This window comes from Pseudophryne corroboree, chromosome 4 (assembly GCF_028390025.1).
Source record: "Pseudophryne corroboree isolate aPseCor3 chromosome 4, aPseCor3.hap2, whole genome shotgun sequence".
Lineage (NCBI taxonomy): Eukaryota > Metazoa > Chordata > Amphibia > Anura > Myobatrachidae > Pseudophryne > Pseudophryne corroboree.
Window position 1 is genome coordinate 923,362,265 of NC_086447.1, and position 19,373 is coordinate 923,381,637.

The 19,373-nt window shown below is 49.6% G+C and overlaps 1 protein-coding gene across 2 annotated transcripts in view; it reads left to right on the plus strand.

Annotated features, from left to right (window-relative positions):
- TLR5 (toll like receptor 5) overlaps window positions 1-5,927 on the plus strand; it is a 31,336-nt gene extending 25,409 nt beyond the window's left edge. For both annotated transcript variants that reach the window (XM_063919030.1, XM_063919029.1), the window contains exon 2: window positions 1,322-5,927. In XM_063919030.1, coding sequence (XP_063775100.1) covers window positions 1,322-3,923 — 2,602 coding nt within the window. In that variant the 3' untranslated portion in view covers window positions 3,924-5,927. The remainder of the gene's footprint in view (window positions 1-1,321) is intronic.
- Window positions 5,928-19,373: the final 13,446 nt, after the last annotated feature.

The window sequence follows — 19,373 nt, forward strand, 5'->3', positions numbered from 1 at the left end:
CTCCTCTAATGTCCTACATCGCCCGTCGCGCATTTTAAAAACACGGCGGACAATGAGAACAGTGATCCCTTCCTGCTCTGGATGTTTGACAAAGTCAGTTGGCAGCATTTGTAGGTAGCTGGTAAACGAGACCGAGAAACACACAACGAAAAGCTCTGGAGAAAGCCGGTGAGACATTACTGATACGTGATTAAAGAGAGGACGCATCAATGGCAGAATCTGGACGCAGCACAATGGAGTAGATGTATTAACCTGGAGACGGCATAAGGAGGCGATAAACCAGTGATAAGTGCAAGGTGATAAACGCACCAGCCAATCAGCTCCTGTTAATTTACATATTGGAGCTGATTGGCTGGTGCGTTTATCACCTTGCACATATCACTGGTTTATCACTTCCTTATGCCTTCTCCAGGTTAATACATCTGCCCCAATGTCGCTGGATGCGCGAATATTCTAAAGCAGCTAGACGAGTGTTTCTGGGTTTGTTTTATTCCAGCGAGTTTGTAGAGTTGGTCAGGAGACCAGCTGCCAGGCCCTCTGCTCCGTACACAAAATCCCCGGCTCCTGTGACAGTCGGGAAAAGGCAATATTGACATTTACTAGAAAAGGGAGAAAGACAAAAGCTGGATTTTGGCAGAGGGTTTCATTCATCGACGCTCATTGTTACAGTTCTGTATACCTAAGAGAGGGCCTTCATAGCCGCCAGGCAGGGGAAACACAAAAGGCCGCTCCTTCTGCGGCTATACCGAGCACATGTCCTTTCTGTCTGGTTGGGCGTGATCTGCCCTTAATTAATAAAGGGTTTCATGTTTAGGTTACATTGTACAGACGTAGTAGCTACAAAATAATTAAAGCCTAGCCCTGGATGAAGGCCAGATTTAATGTTTCATCCACACATCATGTTTGGTGACAACTGGAGGGAGCTAATTCAGGTACAGTTAGATACACTCTGCTAGAGGGTGTAGCCGGTGGAAAAAATACTCAGTAGGCCGGATTCAGGAGAGTGAACCGCCATCGTCAGGGCCTCCCTTAAAATTTGAATGGGGCATGACGGAGCCAAGTCTTGCCCTTGAGCAACATGGCTATCCAATGGTGAAACGTGGGTAGGGGTTGCGTTTGCAAAACGGTCCCTATTGGTCTACTGCCTTCACTTATTAAGAAGAAAAATATCTGCAAACTCTTACCTGGTACCGGGCGATATGGGCATAGGTGTAGCCCTAGAGAATTCATGTACACATAATAATATTGTTTTACAGTGCTGTTGTATGTGTTGTGTGTATGCAGCTGCCATATACTAACGGTCTCGTTTTCTTCTCTTTAGGCAGATCATGTATTACCACCTGGTTCTCCTCTTTGGTGGCCTTGGCCTTGCCTACAGCAGGGAGTTCCAATGTGAGACTGTTGGACGGATAGCCTGGTTCCAATTCTGCAACTTGACTCAGATCCCTCTGATAACAAATAGCACTGCAAAGCTGATATTAAATTTTAACTACATCCATGAGGTCAATTCCACATCTTTCCCACTACTGGAGAAATTGGTAGAATTACAATTGTCCAGCCAGCAAACAGAGAAACTAACAATCCAGAAGAACAGCTTCCGAAATCTGCCGAACCTCATTACGCTAGACCTGTCCTATAACATTATGCTGGTCCTGGATCAAGACGCTTTCGTTGGCTTGTCAAGACTGGAGAACCTTATATTATACTACAACAGTTTAAACAGCTCCATTCTGGAAAATAACTACTTTAGGGACCTGATATCTTTGCAATACTTGGACCTTTCCAGTAACACGATTACATACCTCAAACCCAATCCATTGTTCTACTATTTACATTACTTTAATCTACTAAGCCTAAAAAGCAATCGGATAACCAGAATTTGTGAAGGAGATCTCCACAGCTTCCAGTACAAATTCTTCACCGTCATGGACCTGTCAGCCAATTGGTTTTCTTTCTTAGACACCAGTCCCTGGGGACTGTGCGGAAATCCTTTCCGCAATATTTATTTTGATACACTAATCCTTTCCAACAATTCCTTTAACGACCGGTCTACAATAGCGCTGTGCAATGTGTTAAACGGAACCAAACTTGTGCAGCTAAAGCTAAATGGACATGGAATGGGACCAGGATTTGGGTTCAAAAACTTCAAGGATCCAGATAACGCCACCTTCGCCGGACTGGTGAATAGTAATCTGAAAATTCTCGATATATCTATAGGGAGGATTTTTTCACTGAAACCATATGTGTTTGGTAAACTGTCCGATTTGCAGATGCTTATCCTCTCGGACAACAAAATAAATCAAATTGAACAAGACGCGTTTCAAGGTCTCCACAAACTCGAATACCTTTATATGATCTCTAACCTATTGGGTGAAATATATAATGACGCTTTTGCCGGGCTGACAAATTTAGCCCAAATTCACCTGAACAACAATCATATTGGGCAAATCGCCAATGACGCCTTTGCAAACCTCCCAAATCTGCAGTTTGTCGACCTACGGGGCAACGCAATCAAAAGCATTTGGTTTTGCGATTACATGCCGTTTGTGATCTTTATTGGTTTGAGAGAAAATAAGCTGAAAAGCATTGACAGCGAAGATTTGAAATCCGAGACCGTGGATTTGTCAGAAAACCAGCTGGAGAACCTTAGTCACTTGTCCAAACTTCTGCGGAACCCGCTAGTTAAGAACATCTCCCTTAGAAAAAATCGTCTGTCTACTTGTTATGACTTCGAGATTTCGCGAAACAACTCACTGTCGTATCTGGACCTCTCTGACAACATGATCCAGTTAATTTGGGGACAAGGGTATTGTCTGGACATGTTTCAAAACCTTTCCTCACTTCAGCAATTAAACCTCATGAATAACTACCTTCGGTCCATTCCAGACAGGTTATTTACGGTTCTGACCTCCTTGCAAATTCTTAACTTGTCATCCAACTTTTTCACACATCTTACACCAGGCATTTTTCCTAACAGTCTGGAGACCTTGGATGTGTCGAAGAACCAGCTACTCTCACCTAATCCCAAGGTGTTTTTGACTTTGAAAGCCCTTGATATAACAGATAACAAGTTCATCTGCGAATGCCAGCTTATGGATTTTCTAGTATGGTTAAACCAAACTAACACTAGTCTACTGGGGTCACCCAATGACATCTACTGCGTCTATCCTGACCAATTTCTCTATAAGCCACTTTACGTTCTTGAGTACGTGGAATGCGATGAGAATGTCGCGTTGAGGCCGCTCATGTTCTCTCTGTTTGTTTTCACTGCGGTCGTCATCATAACTTTTTTAACATCGGTGATTGTGTACAATCATTTCCGCGGGGTCTTCTTCGGCCTCTACAAGAGAATGATAAAGTCCATACTCGAAGAGGGGTCGCAAGGGGAAAGCTCTTACAAGTACGATGCCTACTTGTGTTACGCCCGTAAGGACTTTGAGTGGGTGGAAAGGGTCTTCCTCAGAAACCTCGATTCCGAGTACTGTGACAAGAACCGCTTTAGTCTGTGCTTTGAGGAGAGAAATTTCATCCCTGGGGAGGACCATATCATAAATATTCGTGATGCCATTTGGAACAGCAAGAAAACCATTTGCATTGTGACGAAACAGTTCCTCCAAGATGGATGGTGCGTTGAAGCATTCAACTATGCCCAGAGCCGATATTTTACCGAATTGAAGGATGTCCTAATCATGGTGGTGGCCGGGTCACTCTCGCAGTACCAGCTGAAGAAGTATAAACCAATCCGGGCATATATACAACGGAGCCCGTATCTGAAATGGCCGGAAGACTACCAGGATGTAGACTGGTTTCTCAGCAGACTTTCCTACAAAATATTAAAGGAGGAGAAGTTAGAAAACAGAGACGTTGAAGTGTCGACAAAAGGTTCCGCTCTAGAACTTCATCAGATAGCGACCATTTCTTGACCTGCTCCACAGAATACAAGTGTGCACAGTATTTTGACTGATTGTCCGCTATAAAAATGGCAGGTCTTCTCCTTAATGACCACTGCCCCCGCGCACAAGATGTTCCTCTGATTCCGTACACACGATCTGAAAGCTACACTCCCCATTTTAAGTACTGTTTTTGGGTTGTTGTTTTTTGGACTTTTGGGGGTATGTCGCCATGATCCTATATACTTAGTTGGGTCGGAAGATGTGAAGCACTTTGCCAAATGTGAATGTACGTTACTGTTATACAGTTGCTCCCCTACCAGGGGCAAAAACATGTTGAAGTATTTGTTGTTCTGAAATGTTTAATTCTGATTTGCCAAAGAGACGTGTTGTCGTAGCACTAGGACCTTGCTTGTGCCATTTACCAGTAGGAACGTGAGGGGTTAGGATGTCATTTCTTTACAAGATGCTTTGGAAACCTGACACGTGGGCGGCCCTCTAGCCTTCAAAAGGGCCACACTATGGGGTAGATGTATCGAGCCTGTACTAAGTTAAAACAGTACATTTACTCACATAAAGAGACACTTATCTGTAATAACATATCGCTGTTACAAGCTATAACAAACATATCGGCCAGTGAAACAGGAGGGAGGTGGGGGCCGCAAAGGGCTGGAGCGCCACATGCTGCACTAGGGCTGCTTGCTGCTTATCACTGATGTACCGGTAGAAATGTGCTGTAACCGGTAGCCTTTCAGAATTTAGCGGTCTAGTGAACACTGATATTTTATTGGTTGGTGTTTATTACATCATAGCGGGGGAGATATATCAAATCTAAAGACTGCAGTAGTTGCCCATAGCAACCAATGAGCTTCTACTTATCATTTTACAGAATGTACTTTATATATGCCAGCGAGAAGCTGATTGAGTTCTATGGGAAACTTCACTTGTCTACTGTTTAGAATTTTTGATACCTGCCCCCCACAGTTCCTCTGTATCGTCTTAAGAAACCCCAGGGGCAGATTCCTTTAGCTGTGGATTGTACCACGTGGTCTGTTCTCCTGGGAAAAGTGCCTGAAGCTATTCAATAACAGACCCGCAAGTAACCTACGAGTAGCCCCAACAGGGCCAGATTAAGCCTAGGGTGGGCCCAGGGCACTTAAGGCAAGGGGACCCCGGGGAAGGGGGTGGAGTATATTAGATTGCGCATACCTCCCAACATGACCCATTCCTGTGGGGACATAATGCTCTGCTCCTGGACTTCCCTCTTAATATACGGTTGGTGCCACCTGTGTTGAACTATTTCATTAATAAGATAGGTTAAGGATTCAACACAGAAGAGCAGGAGATGCTGGATCCCTTGGTCACTTTTTGGCCAGGAAGTTCCGTCTGTATCTCATGAAACCTGATACTCCTGTATCTCTGCCTGCAATGCAAACTGTCCTTCTCGCATTCTTGCTGCCTGTTCTGCTGCTGCACAAGAGGGAGAGCAAGTGATGTCAGTGTTCTCCGGCCAGGGGGTTCCCTGACAGAGGGGGGCCCAGGGTGCAGTAACTAGACATTTTAGCGCTGTGTGCAAGAAAGGACATTGGCGCCCCCACCCCCATGCAAGATAGGGGCAGTGCGCGCCACAGGCGCTCAAAAAATATATAGGGGCGTGGCTTCATGGGGAAGGGGCGTGGCCACAAAATAATAGCAATTCATACTACGGTGCACAGTAGTCTCCATTATTCAAATTACGCTGCACAGTAGCGCCATTACACCAGGTAGAGCCCCTTTTATACATTACAGCAGACAGCGTCCCCCTTTTTACACATTACAGTAGACAGTCCCCCTTTTTACACATTACGGCAGACAGCGTCCCCTTTTTTACACATTACGGCAGACAGCGTCCCCCTTTTTTAACATTACGGCAGACAGCATCCCCTTTTTACACATTACAGCAGACAGCGTCCCCTTTTTACACATTACGGCAGACGGTGTCCCCGTTTTTACACATTGCGGCAGCCAGTCCCCTTTTTACACATTGCGTTAGCCAGGCCCCCTTTTTACATATTACGGCAGACGGTGTCCCCCTTTTTACACATTGCGGCAGCCAGTCCTCCTTTTTACACATTGCGTCAGCCAGGGCCCCTTTTTACATATTACGGCAGACGGTGTCCCCCTTTTTACACATTGCGGCAGCCAGTCCCCCTTTTTACACATTACGACAGCCAGTCCCCCTTTTTACACATTACGGCAGCCAGTCCCCCTTTTTACACATTACGGCAGCCAGTCCCCCTTTTTACACATTGCGGCAGGCAGTCCCCCTTTTTACACATTGCGGCAGCCAGGCCCCCTTTTTACACATTGCGGCAGCCAGTCCCCCTTTTTACACATTGCGGCAGCCAGTCCCCCTATTTACATATTGCGTCAGCCAGGGCCCCTTTTTACATATAACGACAGACGGTGTCCCCCTTTTTACACATTGCGGCAGCCAGTCCCCCTTTTTACACATTACGGCAGCCAGTCCCCCTTTTTACACATTGCGGCAGCCAGGCCCCCTTTTTACACATTGCGGCAGCCAGGCCCCCTTTTTACACATTGCGGCAGCCAGGCCCCCTTTTTACACATTGCGGCAGCCAGGCCCCCTTGTTACACATTGCGGCAGCCAGACCCCCTTTTTACACATTGCGGCAGCCAGGCCCCCTTTTTACACATTGCGGCAGCCAGGCCCCCTTTTTACACATTGCGGCAGCCAGTCCCCCTTTTTACACATTGCGTCAGCCAGGGCCCCTTTTTACATATTACGGCAGACGGTGTCCCCCTTTTTACATATTGTGGCAGCCAGTCCCCCTTTTTACACATTACGGCAGCCAGTCCCCCTTTTTACACATTGCGGCAGCCAGTCCCCCTTTTTACACATTGCGGCAGCCAGGCCCCCTTTTTACACATTGCGGCAGCCAGGCCCCCTTTTTACACATTGCGGCAGCCAGGCCCCCTTTTTACACATTATGGCAGACGGTGTCCGAGAGAGAGAGAGAGAGAGAGAGAGAGAGACTTACCATCTCTCCGCTGACAGGCTCCTCGTGCAGCTCCCTCGGTGCAGGCAGGTGAGAAGGAGGAGGAGGGAGGGGGACTGGAGCCGCAGCAGCGCTATTTCATTGGTAGTAAGCGCCGCTGCAGCATCCCCCTCTCCTTCCGTATAGGCTGCCCGGCGCTGCTGTGGATGCTGAAATGCGGTTCCTCCATCCCAGCATCCACAGCAGCGCCAGGCAGCCAATACGGAAGAAGAGGGGACAGCTGCAGCTTACTACCAATGAAATAGCGCTGCTGCGGCTCCAGTCCCCCTCCTTCTCCGCTGCCCGGCGCTGCAGTCCTCCACAGTGCGGCGCACAGAACAGGCGGCATGTAATGAGTCAATTTGACTCATTACATGCCGCTGGCCGTGCGCCCTCAGGGCAACTGCGCTGTGTGCCAGGCCCACTTGGCACACACGTAGTTACGGCCCTGCGCCGGGGCACACTATTCCCTGCACCCAACCCTTAATCTGGCAGCAATTAGCTGACCACGGGTTAATATTGGGTCTCTAATTGATTAGATCCAGGCACAACCCACGGCTAAGTGGATCTACCCCCGATATGTATATTGTAATTATGTTTTCTGTGACTGTTTTTCTTCTGCTAAATTCAATACCTCATTTGTCCTACTTTTTTGTGTATTAGTCAAAGTGCGCCTGTCACCCGTACACAGAGGGCGATGAGACGCTACTGATGGGAGCGCGGACTTGCGACCAAATCGGTGATGTCGCCGGTTTATGACAAAAGAGCAGGCGGCTTTCTTGTGACTATTGCTTTTTCCTACGACGTGGCTGCCCCACTGCGTATAGGGAACAGGTGTATTTTAAAAAATATGAAGGACATCCGAATGTTTTCATGTATTATACTGTATGTATAGAAATTTTCTAGCGCGGTCCGAGGAATAATCGCTCTTATTTTTTACATCTGTTAAAAAGGAAAATATATTCTATTTATAAAAGAAAAGTTTGTTTTCATTTTGCTTTCATTTCGTGCTGCATATCCAGAGGCAAATGGGATATCAGTCAGTGCGCAAACGCAAATTTTGTGTTTTGTATACAGGGAAAAATAATACAGAATACTGTGACCTGCAGCCAATGAATATTGGGGGTCATTCCGAGTTGATCGCTCACTAGCAGTTTTTAGCAGCCGTGCAAACGCATAGTCGCCGCCCACGGGGGAGTGTATTTTCGCTTTGCAGGAGTGCGAACGCCTGTGCAGCAGAGCGCCTGCAAACACATTTTGTGCAAAACAAGACCAGCCCTGTAGTTACTTATTCTGTGCGATGATTGCTGCGACGAGTGACACGGTAATGACGTCAGATACCCGCCCTGCAAACGCCCGACCATGCCTGCGTTTTTCCAAACACTCCCAGAAAACGGTCAGTTGACACCCAGAAACGCCCTCATCCTGTCAATCTCCTTGCGATCGGCTGTGCGATTGGAATTGTCGCTAGTGCAAAACCACAATGGACTTCGTACCCGTACGACGCGCGTGCGCATTGCGGTGCATACGCATGCGCAGATTAGCCATTTTTTTCACTAATCGCTACGCAGCAACCAACGGCAGCTAGCGATCAACTCGGATTGACCCCCATTGTGCAGTACCGTTGATGTTCCCCAATAACGGTTATGGTGAGGGGGCGGGGTTTACAGGGAGGGGGGGTTACAGTCCATGAAGAAAAATGTTTACAATTTCTTTCAGAAGCTCATGTTTTCTGGAAGTGGGACTGGGCTCCTCTTTCTTACTGCTACTCTATAGAGTTGGATCTTTAGGCTGCAGGAGTAAGGGTATCCTATTGGGCTCCCCCCAGACCTCCCCCAGAGCACGCATTTCTACCTACTTGCTGCCGACACCCCCTTCCCCCTGTAACACTTATGAGAACACACTGAACTGCAACCCAGACACACCCACTCAGCTGCAAGTGGAGGTAGGTACGGACTGTGACACACCCACTCAGCTGCAAGTGGAGGTAGCTACGGACTGTGACACACCCACTCAGCTGCAAGTGGAGGTAGCTACGGACTGTGACACACCCACTCAGCTGCAAGTGGAGGTAGGTACGGACTGTGACACACCCACTCAGCTGCAAGTGGAGGTAGGTACGGACTGTGACACACCCGCTCTGCTGCAAGTGGAGGTAGGTACGGACTGTGACACACCCGCTCAGCTGCAAGTGGAGGTAGGTACGGACTGTGACACACCCACTCTGCTGCAAGTGGAGGTAGGTACGGACTGTGACACACCCACTCAGCTGCAAGTGGAGGTAGGTACGTACTGTGACACACCCACTCAGCTGCAAGTGGAGGTAGGTACAGACTGTGACACACCCACTCAGCTGCAAGTGGAGGTAGGTACTGACTGTGAATCGCCTGTAGTTGCTCTAAGATACTCATGTGCCATGTCAAAAGTTGCAAGATCGTTTTGCAAAATGGAATTGTGTGCAACTCTCTATCAGACGGATTCGCTCCCAACTCTAAAGAGGGCCTATACTGGCTAAATATTCAACAGAGAACTGATGGACATTTTTAAAGCATTAAACACCACATACAGTATGCTGGTGATGGAATACGCCCATATTGTCTTTATTCACATCTCAGCTGCAAATGGGAATGGAGACTGCGCACATATGATCATGTGACTGGTGAGTGTGTCGCTGCTACTTTGTGTAGGTGCAGAAAGTACACCAGCAACACACACATCACACAGCACGAGGGCTCGCTTTCACCTAGACACCCTTACTATGCAGCGCTCGAAGATGAATATACAGTATCTAAACTGTGAAAAAAATAATAAGAATTTACTTACCGATAGTTCTATTTCTCGTAGTCCGTAGTGGATGCTGGGAACTCCGTAAGGACCATGGGGAATAGCGGCTCCGCAGGAGTCTGGGCACAAAAGTAAAGCTTTAGGATCAGGTGGTGTGCACTGGCTCCTCCCCCTATGACCCTCCTCCAAGCCTCAGTTAGGATACTGTGCCCGGACGAGCGTACACAATAAGGAAGGATTTTGAATCCCGGGTAAGACTCATACCAGCCACACCAATCACACCGTACAACCTGTGATCTGAACCCAGTTAACAGCATGATAACAGAGGAGCCTCTGAAGAGATGGCTCAAAACAATAATAACCCGATTTTTGTAACAATAACTATGTACAAGTATTGCAGACAATCCGCACTTGGGATGGGCGCCCAGCATCCACTACGGACTACGAGAAATAGAATTATCGGTAAGTAAATTCTTATTTTCTCTGACGTCCTAGTGGATGCTGGGAACTCCGTAAGGACCATGGGGATTATACCAAAGCTCCCAAACGGGCGGGAGAGTGCGGATGACTCTGCAGCACCGAATGAGAGAACTCCAGGTCCTCCTCAGCCAGGGTATCAAACTTGTAGAATTTAGCAAACGTGTTCTCCCCTGACCAAGTAGCTGCTCGGCAAAGTTGTAAAGCCGAGACCCCTCGGGCAGCCGCCCAAGATGAGCCCACCTTCCTTGTGGAATGGGCTTTTACAGATTTTGGCTGTGGCAGGCCTGCCACAGAATGTGCAAGCTGAATTGTACTACAAATCCAACGAGCAATCGTCTGCTTAGAAGCAGGAGCACCCAGCTTGTTGGGTGCATACAGGATAAACAGCGAGTCAGATTTTCTGACTCCAGCCGTCCTGGAAACATATATTTTCAGGGCCCTGACAACGTCCAGCTACTTGGAGTCCTCCAAGTCCCTAGTAGCCGCAGGCACCACAATAGGCTGGTTCAGGTGAAACGCTGACACCACCTTAGGGAGAAACTGAGGACGAGTCCTCAATTCCGCCCTGTCCGAATGGAAAATCAGATAAGGGCTTTTACAGGATAAATCCGCCAATTCTGACACGCGCCTGGCCCAAGCCAGGGCCAACAGCATGACCACTTTCCATGTGAGATGTTTTAAATCCACAGATTTAAGTGGTTCAAACCAATGTGATTTGAGGAACCCCAAAACTACATTGAGATCCCAAAAGGTGCCACTGGAGGCACAAAAGGAGGCTGTATATGCAGCACCCCCTTGACAAACGTCTGAACTTCAGGGACTGAAGCCAGTTCTTTCTGGAAGAAAATCGACAGGGCCGAAATTTGAACCTTAATGGACCCCAATTTTAGGCCCATAGACACTCCTGTTTGCAGGAAATGCAGGAATCGACCCAGTTGAAATTCCTCTGTAGGGGCCTTCCTGGCCTCGCACCACGCAACATATTTACGCCAAATGCGGTGATAATGCTTTGCGGTTACATCCTTCCTGGCTTTGATCAGGGTAGGGATGACTTCATCCGGAATTCCTTTTTCCTTCAGGATCCGGCGTTCAACCGCCATGCCGTCAAACGCAGCCGCGGTAAGTCTTGGAACAGACAGGGTCCTTGCTGGAGCAGGTCCCTTCTTAGAGGTAGAGGCCACGGGTCCTCTGTGAGCATCTCTTGAAGTTCCGGGTACCAAGTCCTTCTTGGCCAATCCGGAGCCACGAGTATAGTTCTTACTCCTCTCCGTCTTATAATTCTCAGTACCTTGGGTATGAGAGGCAGAGGAGGGAACACATACACTGACTGGTACACCCACGGTGTTACCAGAGCGTCCACAGCTATTGCCTGAGGGTCCCTTGACCTGGCGCAATACCTGTCTATTTTTTTTTTATTTTTATTTTTGAGGCGGGACGCCATCATGTCCACCATTGGTTTTTCCCAACGGTTCACAATCATGTGGAAGACTTCTGGGTGAAGTCCCCACTCTCCCGGGTGGAGGTCGTGCCTGCTGAGGAAGTCTGCTTCCCAGTTGTCCACTCCCGGAATGAACACTGCTGACAGTGCTATCACATGATTTTCCGCCCAGCGAAGAATCCTTGCAGCTTCTGCCATTGCCCTCCTGCTTCTTGTGCCGCCCTGTCTGTTTACGTGGGCGACTGCCGTGATGTTATCTGACTGGATCAGCACCGGCTGACCTTGAAGCAGCGGTCTTGCTAGGCTTAGAGCATTGTAAATGGCCCTTAGCTCCAGGATATTTATGTGAAGTGATGTCTCCAGGCTTGACCACAAGCCCTGGAAATTTCTTCCCTGTGTGACTGCTCCCCAGCCTCGCAGGCTGGCATCCGTGGTCACCAGGACCCAGTCCTGAATGCCGAATCTGCGGCCCTCTAGAAGATGAGCACTCTGCAACCACCACAGGAGAGACACCCTTGTCTTTGGTGACAGGGTTATCCGCTGATGCATCTGAAGATGCGATCCGGACCATTTGTCCAGCAGGTCCCACTGGAAAGTTCTTGCGTGGAATCTGCCGAATGGGATTGCTTCGTAGGAAGCCACCATTTTTCCCAGGACCCCTGTGCATTGATGCACTGACACTTGGCCTGGTTTTAGGAGGTTTCTGACTAGCTCGGATAACTCCCTGGCTTTCTCCTCCGGGAGAAGCACCTTTTTCTGGACTGTGTCCAGAATCATCCCTAGGAATAGAAGACGTGTCGTCGGGATCAGCTGCGATTTTGGAATATTGAAAATCCAACCGTGCTGCCGCAACACTACCTGAGATAGTGCTACCCCGACTACCAACTGTTCCCTGGATCTTGCCCTTATCAGGAGATCGTCCAAGTAAGGGATAATTAAAACTCCCTTCCTTCGAAGGAGTATCATCATTTCGGCCATTACTTTGGTAAAGACCCGGGGTGCCGTGGACAATCCAAACGGCAGCGTCTGAAACTGATAGTGGCAGTTCTGTACCACAAACCTGAGATACCCTTGGTGAGAAGGGTAAATTGGGACATGGAGGTAAGCATCCTTGATGTCCAGAGACACCATTGTAAGTGTTCAATGACTTTAGATTTAAAATGGGTCTCACCGAGCCGTCCGGCTTCGGTACCACAAATAGCGTGGAATAATACCCCTTTCCTTGTTGCAGGAGGGGTACCTTGATTATCACCTGCTGGGAATACAGCTTGTGAATAGCTTCTAATACCGCCTCCCTGTTGGAGGGAGTCGTCGGTAAGGCAGACTTTAGGAAATGGCGAGGGGGAGACGTCTTGAATTCCAATTTGTACCCCTGAGATCCTACCTGAAGGATCCAGGAGTCCACCTGTGAGCGAGCCCACTGTGCGCTGAAATTTTTGAGACGGGCCCCCACCGTACCTGAGTCCGCTTGTAGAGCCCCAGCGTCATGCTGAGGACTTGGCGGAAGTGGGGGAGGACTTCTGTTCCTGGGAACTGGCTGTTTGTTGCAGCCTTTTTCCTCTCCCTCTGCCACGGGGCAGAATTGAGGAGCCTTTTGGCTTGCCCTTATGGGGCCGAAATGGACTGCGCCTGATAATATGGCGTCTTCCTATGCTGAGAGGCTACCTGGGGTACAAACGTGGATTTCCCAGCAGTTGCTATGGACACTAGGTCTGATAGACCTACCCCAAATAACTCCTCCCCTTTATAAGGCAATACTTCCATATGCCTTTTAGAATCGGCATCACCTGACCACTGCCGCGTCCATAAACCTCTTCTGGCGGATATGGACAGCGCACTGACTCTTGATGCCAGTCGGCAAATATCCCTCTGTGGATCACGCATGCATCTTTTAAATGTTCTACAGTCAGTAATATACTGTCCCTATCAAGGGTATCGATATTTTCAGTCAGGGAGTCCGACCAAGCCACCCCAGCACTGCACATCCAGGCTGAGGCGATCGCTGGTCGCAGTATAATACCAGTATGTGTGTATATACATTTTAGGATAGTCTCCTGCTTTCTGTCAGCAGGATCCTTAAGGGCGGCCGTATCAGGAGACGGCAGTGCCACCTGTTTGGACAAGCGTGTGAGCGCTTTTCTACCTTAGGGGGTGTTTGCCAACGTGCCCTATCCTCTGGCGGGAAAGGGTACGTTGCCAATAACCTTTTAGGAATTAACAGTGTTTTATCGGGAGAAACCCACGCTTCAGCACATTTAATTTCTCAGATGCAAGAAAAACTACAGGTAGTTTCTTCTCACCAAACATAATACCCTTTTTAGTGGTACTTGTACTATCAGAAATGTGTAAAACATTTTTCATTGCCTCAATCATGTAATGTGTGGCCCTACTGGAAGTTACATTCGTCTCCTCCTCGTCGACACTGGAGTCAGTATCCGTGTCGACGTCTGTATCTGCCATCTGAGGTAGCGGGCGTTTTAGAGCCCCTGATGGCCTTTGAGACGCCTGGACAGGCCCAAGCTGAGTAGCCGGCTGTCCCATGTCATCAAACTTCTTATGTAAAGAGTTAACACTTTCACGTATTCCTTCCATAAGCCCATCCACTCAGGTGTCGACCCCCTAGGGGGTGACATCTCCACTACAGGCAATTGCTCCGCCTCCACATCATTTTCCTCTTCATACATGTCGACACAGCAGTACCGACACCCAGCACACACACAGGGAATGCTCTGATAGAGGACAGGACCCCACTAGCCCTTTGGGGAGACAGAGGGAGAGTATGCCAGCACACACCAGAGCGCTATATATATGTAGGGATAACACTATATAGAGTGTTTTTCCCCTTATAGCTGCTGTATATAGTTATACTGCGCCTAATTAGTGCCCCCCCTCTCTTTTTAACCCTTTTCTGTAGTGCAGGACTGCAGGGGAGAGTCAGGGAGACGTCCTTCCAGCGGGGCTGTGAGGGAAAATGGCGCCAGTGTGCTGAGGAGATAGGCTCCGCCCCCTTCTCGGCGGACTTTTCTCCCGCTTTTATCTGTAATCTGGCAGGGGTTAATATACATCCATATAGCCCTGGAGCTATATGTGATGTAATTTTAGCCAGCCAAGGTGTTTTTATTGCTTCTCAGGGCGCCCCCCCCCCAGCTCCCTGCACCCTCAGTGACCGGAGTGTGAAGTGTGTATGAGGAGCAATGGCGCACAGCTGCAGTGCTGTGCGCTACCATGGTGAAGACTGATGTCTTCTGCCGCCGATTTTCCGGACCTCTTCTTGCTTCTGGCTCTGTAAGGGGGCCGGCGGCGCGGCTCTGGGACCGGACTCCGAGGCTGGGCCTGTGTTCGGTCCCTCTGGAGCTAATGGTGTCCAGTAGCCTAAGAAGCCCAAGCTGGCTGCAAGCAGGCAGGTTCGCTTCTTCTCCCCTTAGTCCCTCGATGCAGTGAGCCTGTTGCCAGCAGGTCTCACTGAAAATAAAAAACCTAAAACTAAACTTTTCCTAAGAAGCTCAGGAGAGCCTCCTAGATTGCACCCTGCTCGGTCGGGCACAAAAATCTAACTGAGGCTTGGAGGAGGGTCATAGGGGGAGGAGCCAGTGCACACCAGGTAGTCCTAAAGCTTTACTTTTGTGCCCAGACTCCTGCGGAGCCGCTATTCCCCATGGTCCTTACGGAGTTCCCAGCATCCACTAGGTCGTCAGAGAATTATATATTGTGAATGTATTTAATTTAAAAATAAATAAATATATATATACCCTGGCAGTCCAGCGGGAATCGGAAAGTCATCCTTATCTCTGGTGGTCCAGGGAGAATTGGGATGTCGTCCCTATCGCTGGTAGTCAAATTGGATTGGGAAGCCCTTTTTATTATCTGTGGCGGTCCAGTAGGGATGGGCAAGTCCATGGCGGACCAGCTGGGGTCTAGAAGTCCTACATAAACATGGCAGTCCAGTGGGGATAGGGAACACTTCCTGGTGTTCCAACGGGGATTGGAAAGTCCTCCTTATCCGTGGCAGTCCAGCAGGGATTGGAAAGTCCTCCTTATCCTTGGTGGTCCAGAGGGGATTGGTAAGTTTTCCTTATCCATGGCGGTCCAGTGGGGATAGAGAAATCCTCTTTATTCATGGTGGTCCAGTGCAGACTTGGAAGTCCTCCTTATCCCTAGTGGTCCAGTGATCGGGAAGTCCTTATCCCTGCTGGTCCACCGGAGATCAGGAAGACTTCCTTATCCGTAAAGGACCAGTAGAGATCAGGAAGTCCTCCTCATCCCTGGAGGTCCAGCAGGGATCGGGAAGTCTTCCTTATCCATGGCAGTCCAGTGGAGATTGGGAAATCCTCCCTATCCCTGGTGGTCCAGTGGGAATCGGAAGTTCTACTTATCCATTGTTATGAGCCACGGCTGTGGCTCATTCCTGTTTTGCATTTTTGTGCTGTAATTTATGTTATACTTCTGTTTATGTTCCCCGTGGGTGTCATGGGGTGCTCGGAGCTCACCCTTAAGGAGGGGATACTGTTATGAACCACAGGTAGTGGTTCATTCCTATTTTATGTTTATAAAGTTGTCTTGCATGCCAGGATTTCCCGTTGCTCTGTTTTAGAATACTCTTGTCTGCTGCCGCTGGTGAGTCTGTGTAATTGCAGCTTGTTCCCATGTGTTCAGCCTCACCTGGCTGCTAATTGCATCTTGTCAGTTTAGAGTCATGCAACAGGGCAGCTGCATGGGATTATTAATTAGGCCTCTCTGTTATATGCTGGCTGTTTGCAATTCACAGATGCTGGTGATATTCCTTGGTTTGCAGTCTGCTTGAAGTTTGAGCTGGTTCCTGTCAGTCCCTGTGTTGATTCCTGTGTCAGTTCCTGTGTTGATTCCTGTGTCAGTCCCTGTGTCGATTCCTGTGTCTGATCCCGTGTCCTGCTGTGAGGCGTTCCTGCCCTGAGTTCCAGTGGCTTTGCCTGTCCCTGGTCAAGTCTTCTGGCTTCCTGGTGTCCACCGGTCTGTCGTTTGGGATTCTGCCTGTCCTCCAGTTCTGAGAGTCGGTGTCGGCAGCATTAGAAGTTCCTGTCCGTTTGCCAGTATTCGTACTGGTTCCGTGAGTAGCGGCTCTCCCGCGTCCGTTGGCCTAGGCCGCTGTATTCCATTATTGTTTCTGTCCCTGGTGTTTTGCAGAGGGTTCTGCTTATGCTGTCACCGCCGGTACACAAAGGTATTGTGTCGGCGTGTGATCAGCATTTCCTTTGTTGTTCTTTTCCTTTGGCGGTTTCTCCGCACATACTTTAGGTTTTTAGTTAGCTTGTAGCCCCTGGCCTGTTTGCTTAGTTAGAGGTCCTCTTGTTATCATTCTGCCTCGGATTTCCCTTTGTCTCTCATTAAGACCGGGGGGCACCGGAGTTGGGCAGACATAATCCGCCCTTCAAACGTGGCTGCCAAGGGCTCAAGAAACCATAGTCTCGCAAGGGATTTCCGATAGCACGGGTGAGACAACAGAGTTAGGGCGCCAGGGGCTATTCCCTTTCCATTCCCCTTTCCCAGCGTTACGTCCTGGTGCTCTGGACTCACTTCATGAACATCTCCCTTGTTCTGAGCACCAGGAACCTAACATTATCACCAGCCCTACCACAAAAAAGAAATAAAACTTTTTTTCTTTTTTGGCCCAGTCCAGTGTCTAGTCTAGAATCCAGTCTTGTCTAGAATTCAGTGTGCAGAATCCAATCCGGTGTTTAGAATCCAGTCCTGTCTAGAATTCAGTGTGCAGAATCCAGTCCGGTGTTTAGAATCCAGTCCGGTGTTTAGAATCCAGTCCGGTGTTTAGAATCCAGTCCGGTTTAGAATCCAGTCCGGTGTTTAAAAAAAAAAAAAGTCTTGTTTTGTTTAGCAAAATTTAGTCTTGCCTTGTCTTGCCTTGCCTTGCCTTGTCTTGCCTTGTCTTGTCTTGCCTTGTCTTGTCTAGTTTTAAATCCTCCTATGTCTACTATGCAAGCCCTGCAGGCATCTCTCGCAGCCCTGAACTCTGTATTCAGTGCTTTGAGACCAGAGCGACTAGAAGTTTTGCAGCAATCCCTAAAGCAACTGCAAAACCTTCTGACTAAAATCTTGCTCATTTTGCCAGAAGTCGTTGAGAGTACATCTATCTCTAAAGAGACTCTTGTTCACAGTATGGTGACAAGAGAATCCTCTGGTTTAATTGAAGAGAAAAGGTTTAAAAGTTTTCTGCGGCCCAGGTTCTCAGAAGAGGAGCGTCTGCGTCGCAGAAACTTAAACTTATGCCTATATTGTGGGGGTTTAGGCCATTATCTGCAGACCTGTGAGTTGCGCAAGCCAAAGTGTGGTGACGAGTCTTGCCCTCTGGCCAAGTTGAGTCATGATACAAGACCTACTCCTGTCTCTACTGTGGCAGAGGTACTTATCACACAACCCACACAAAAAACTCTCTGTCCTATAATTGGGGTCCTTGGGCAAGGGAGCCCCATTATAGATTCAGGAATCAAAAGAGAATGTTTCTCTCCTCTCTTGAGGTTCCTGTGGAAGCGGAGTTGCAAGTCCCTGGAGTGGTGCCCTATGCCCAGGTTCCTGGAGTGGTGCCCGATGTCCAGGTTCCTGGAGTGGTGCCCGATGCCCAGGTTCCTGGAGTGGTGCCCGATGCCCAGGGTCCTGGAGTGGTGCCCGATGCCCAGGGTCCTGGAGTGGTGCCCGTAGCCCAGGGTCCTGGAGTGGTGCCCGTAGCCCAGGGTCCTGGAGTGGTGCCCGTAGCCCAGGGTCCTGGAGTGGTGCCCGTAGCCCAGGGTCCTGGAGTGGTGCCCGTAGCCCAGGTTCTTGGTGCGGTACCCGATGCCCAGAGTGCTGGAGCGGTACCCGATGCCCAGAGTGCTGGAGCGGTACCCGATGCCCAGAGTGCTGGAGCGGTACCCGATGCCCAGAGTGCTGGAGCGGTACCCGATGCCCAGAGTGCTGGAGCGGTACCCGATGCCCAGAGTGCTGGAGCGGTACCCGATGCCCTAGCTTATAGAGGGACATCAAATATTATAGTTCAGGTGTCCATACCGGAAGGGGTCTCAGAAGCTGTTACCCCAGGTAGGGACTTGAAAAGCGCAACCCTAGAAAGGGTCTCTAAAACCATAGTTCTTGAGGGGAACTCGAGAAGCAAAACCCCAGAAGGGATCTTTGAAGTAATATCCCCAAGTGGGGTCTCGAGAAACGCAGCCCCAAAGAAGGGTCTAGAAGTCGCTTCCCCAGGAAAGAACTTAAGAAGCATAGCATTAGTGGAGGATCTGAACATTATTGCTTCAGCAAAAGTCCCGGAAGTCATAGTCCCGGGAGAACTTTCGATAATTATCGACTCAGAGAGGGAGGCCGATGGCCCGATCCCAGTCAGGGAGGCCAACGGCCCGGTCCCAGTAAAAGAATCCGAGGTGCTGGCCCCAGCGGGGTTCCCGGAGGCCACTGCCCCAGCGGGGTTCCCGGAGGCCACTGCCCCCGCGGGGTTCCCGGAGGCCACTGTCCCCGCGGGGTTCCCGGAGGCCACTGTCCCCGCGGGGTTCCCGGAGGCCACTGCCCCAGCGGGGTTCCCGGAGGCCACTGTCCCCGCGGGGTTCCCGGAGGCCACTGTCCCCGCGGGGTTCCCGGAGGCCACTGTCCCCGCGGGGTTCCCGGAGGCCACTGTCCCCGCGGGGTTCCCGGAGGCCACTGTCCCCGCGGGGTTCCCGGAGGCCACTGCCCCGGGTGGGGTTCAGAAAGTCACTGCCCCGGGTGGGG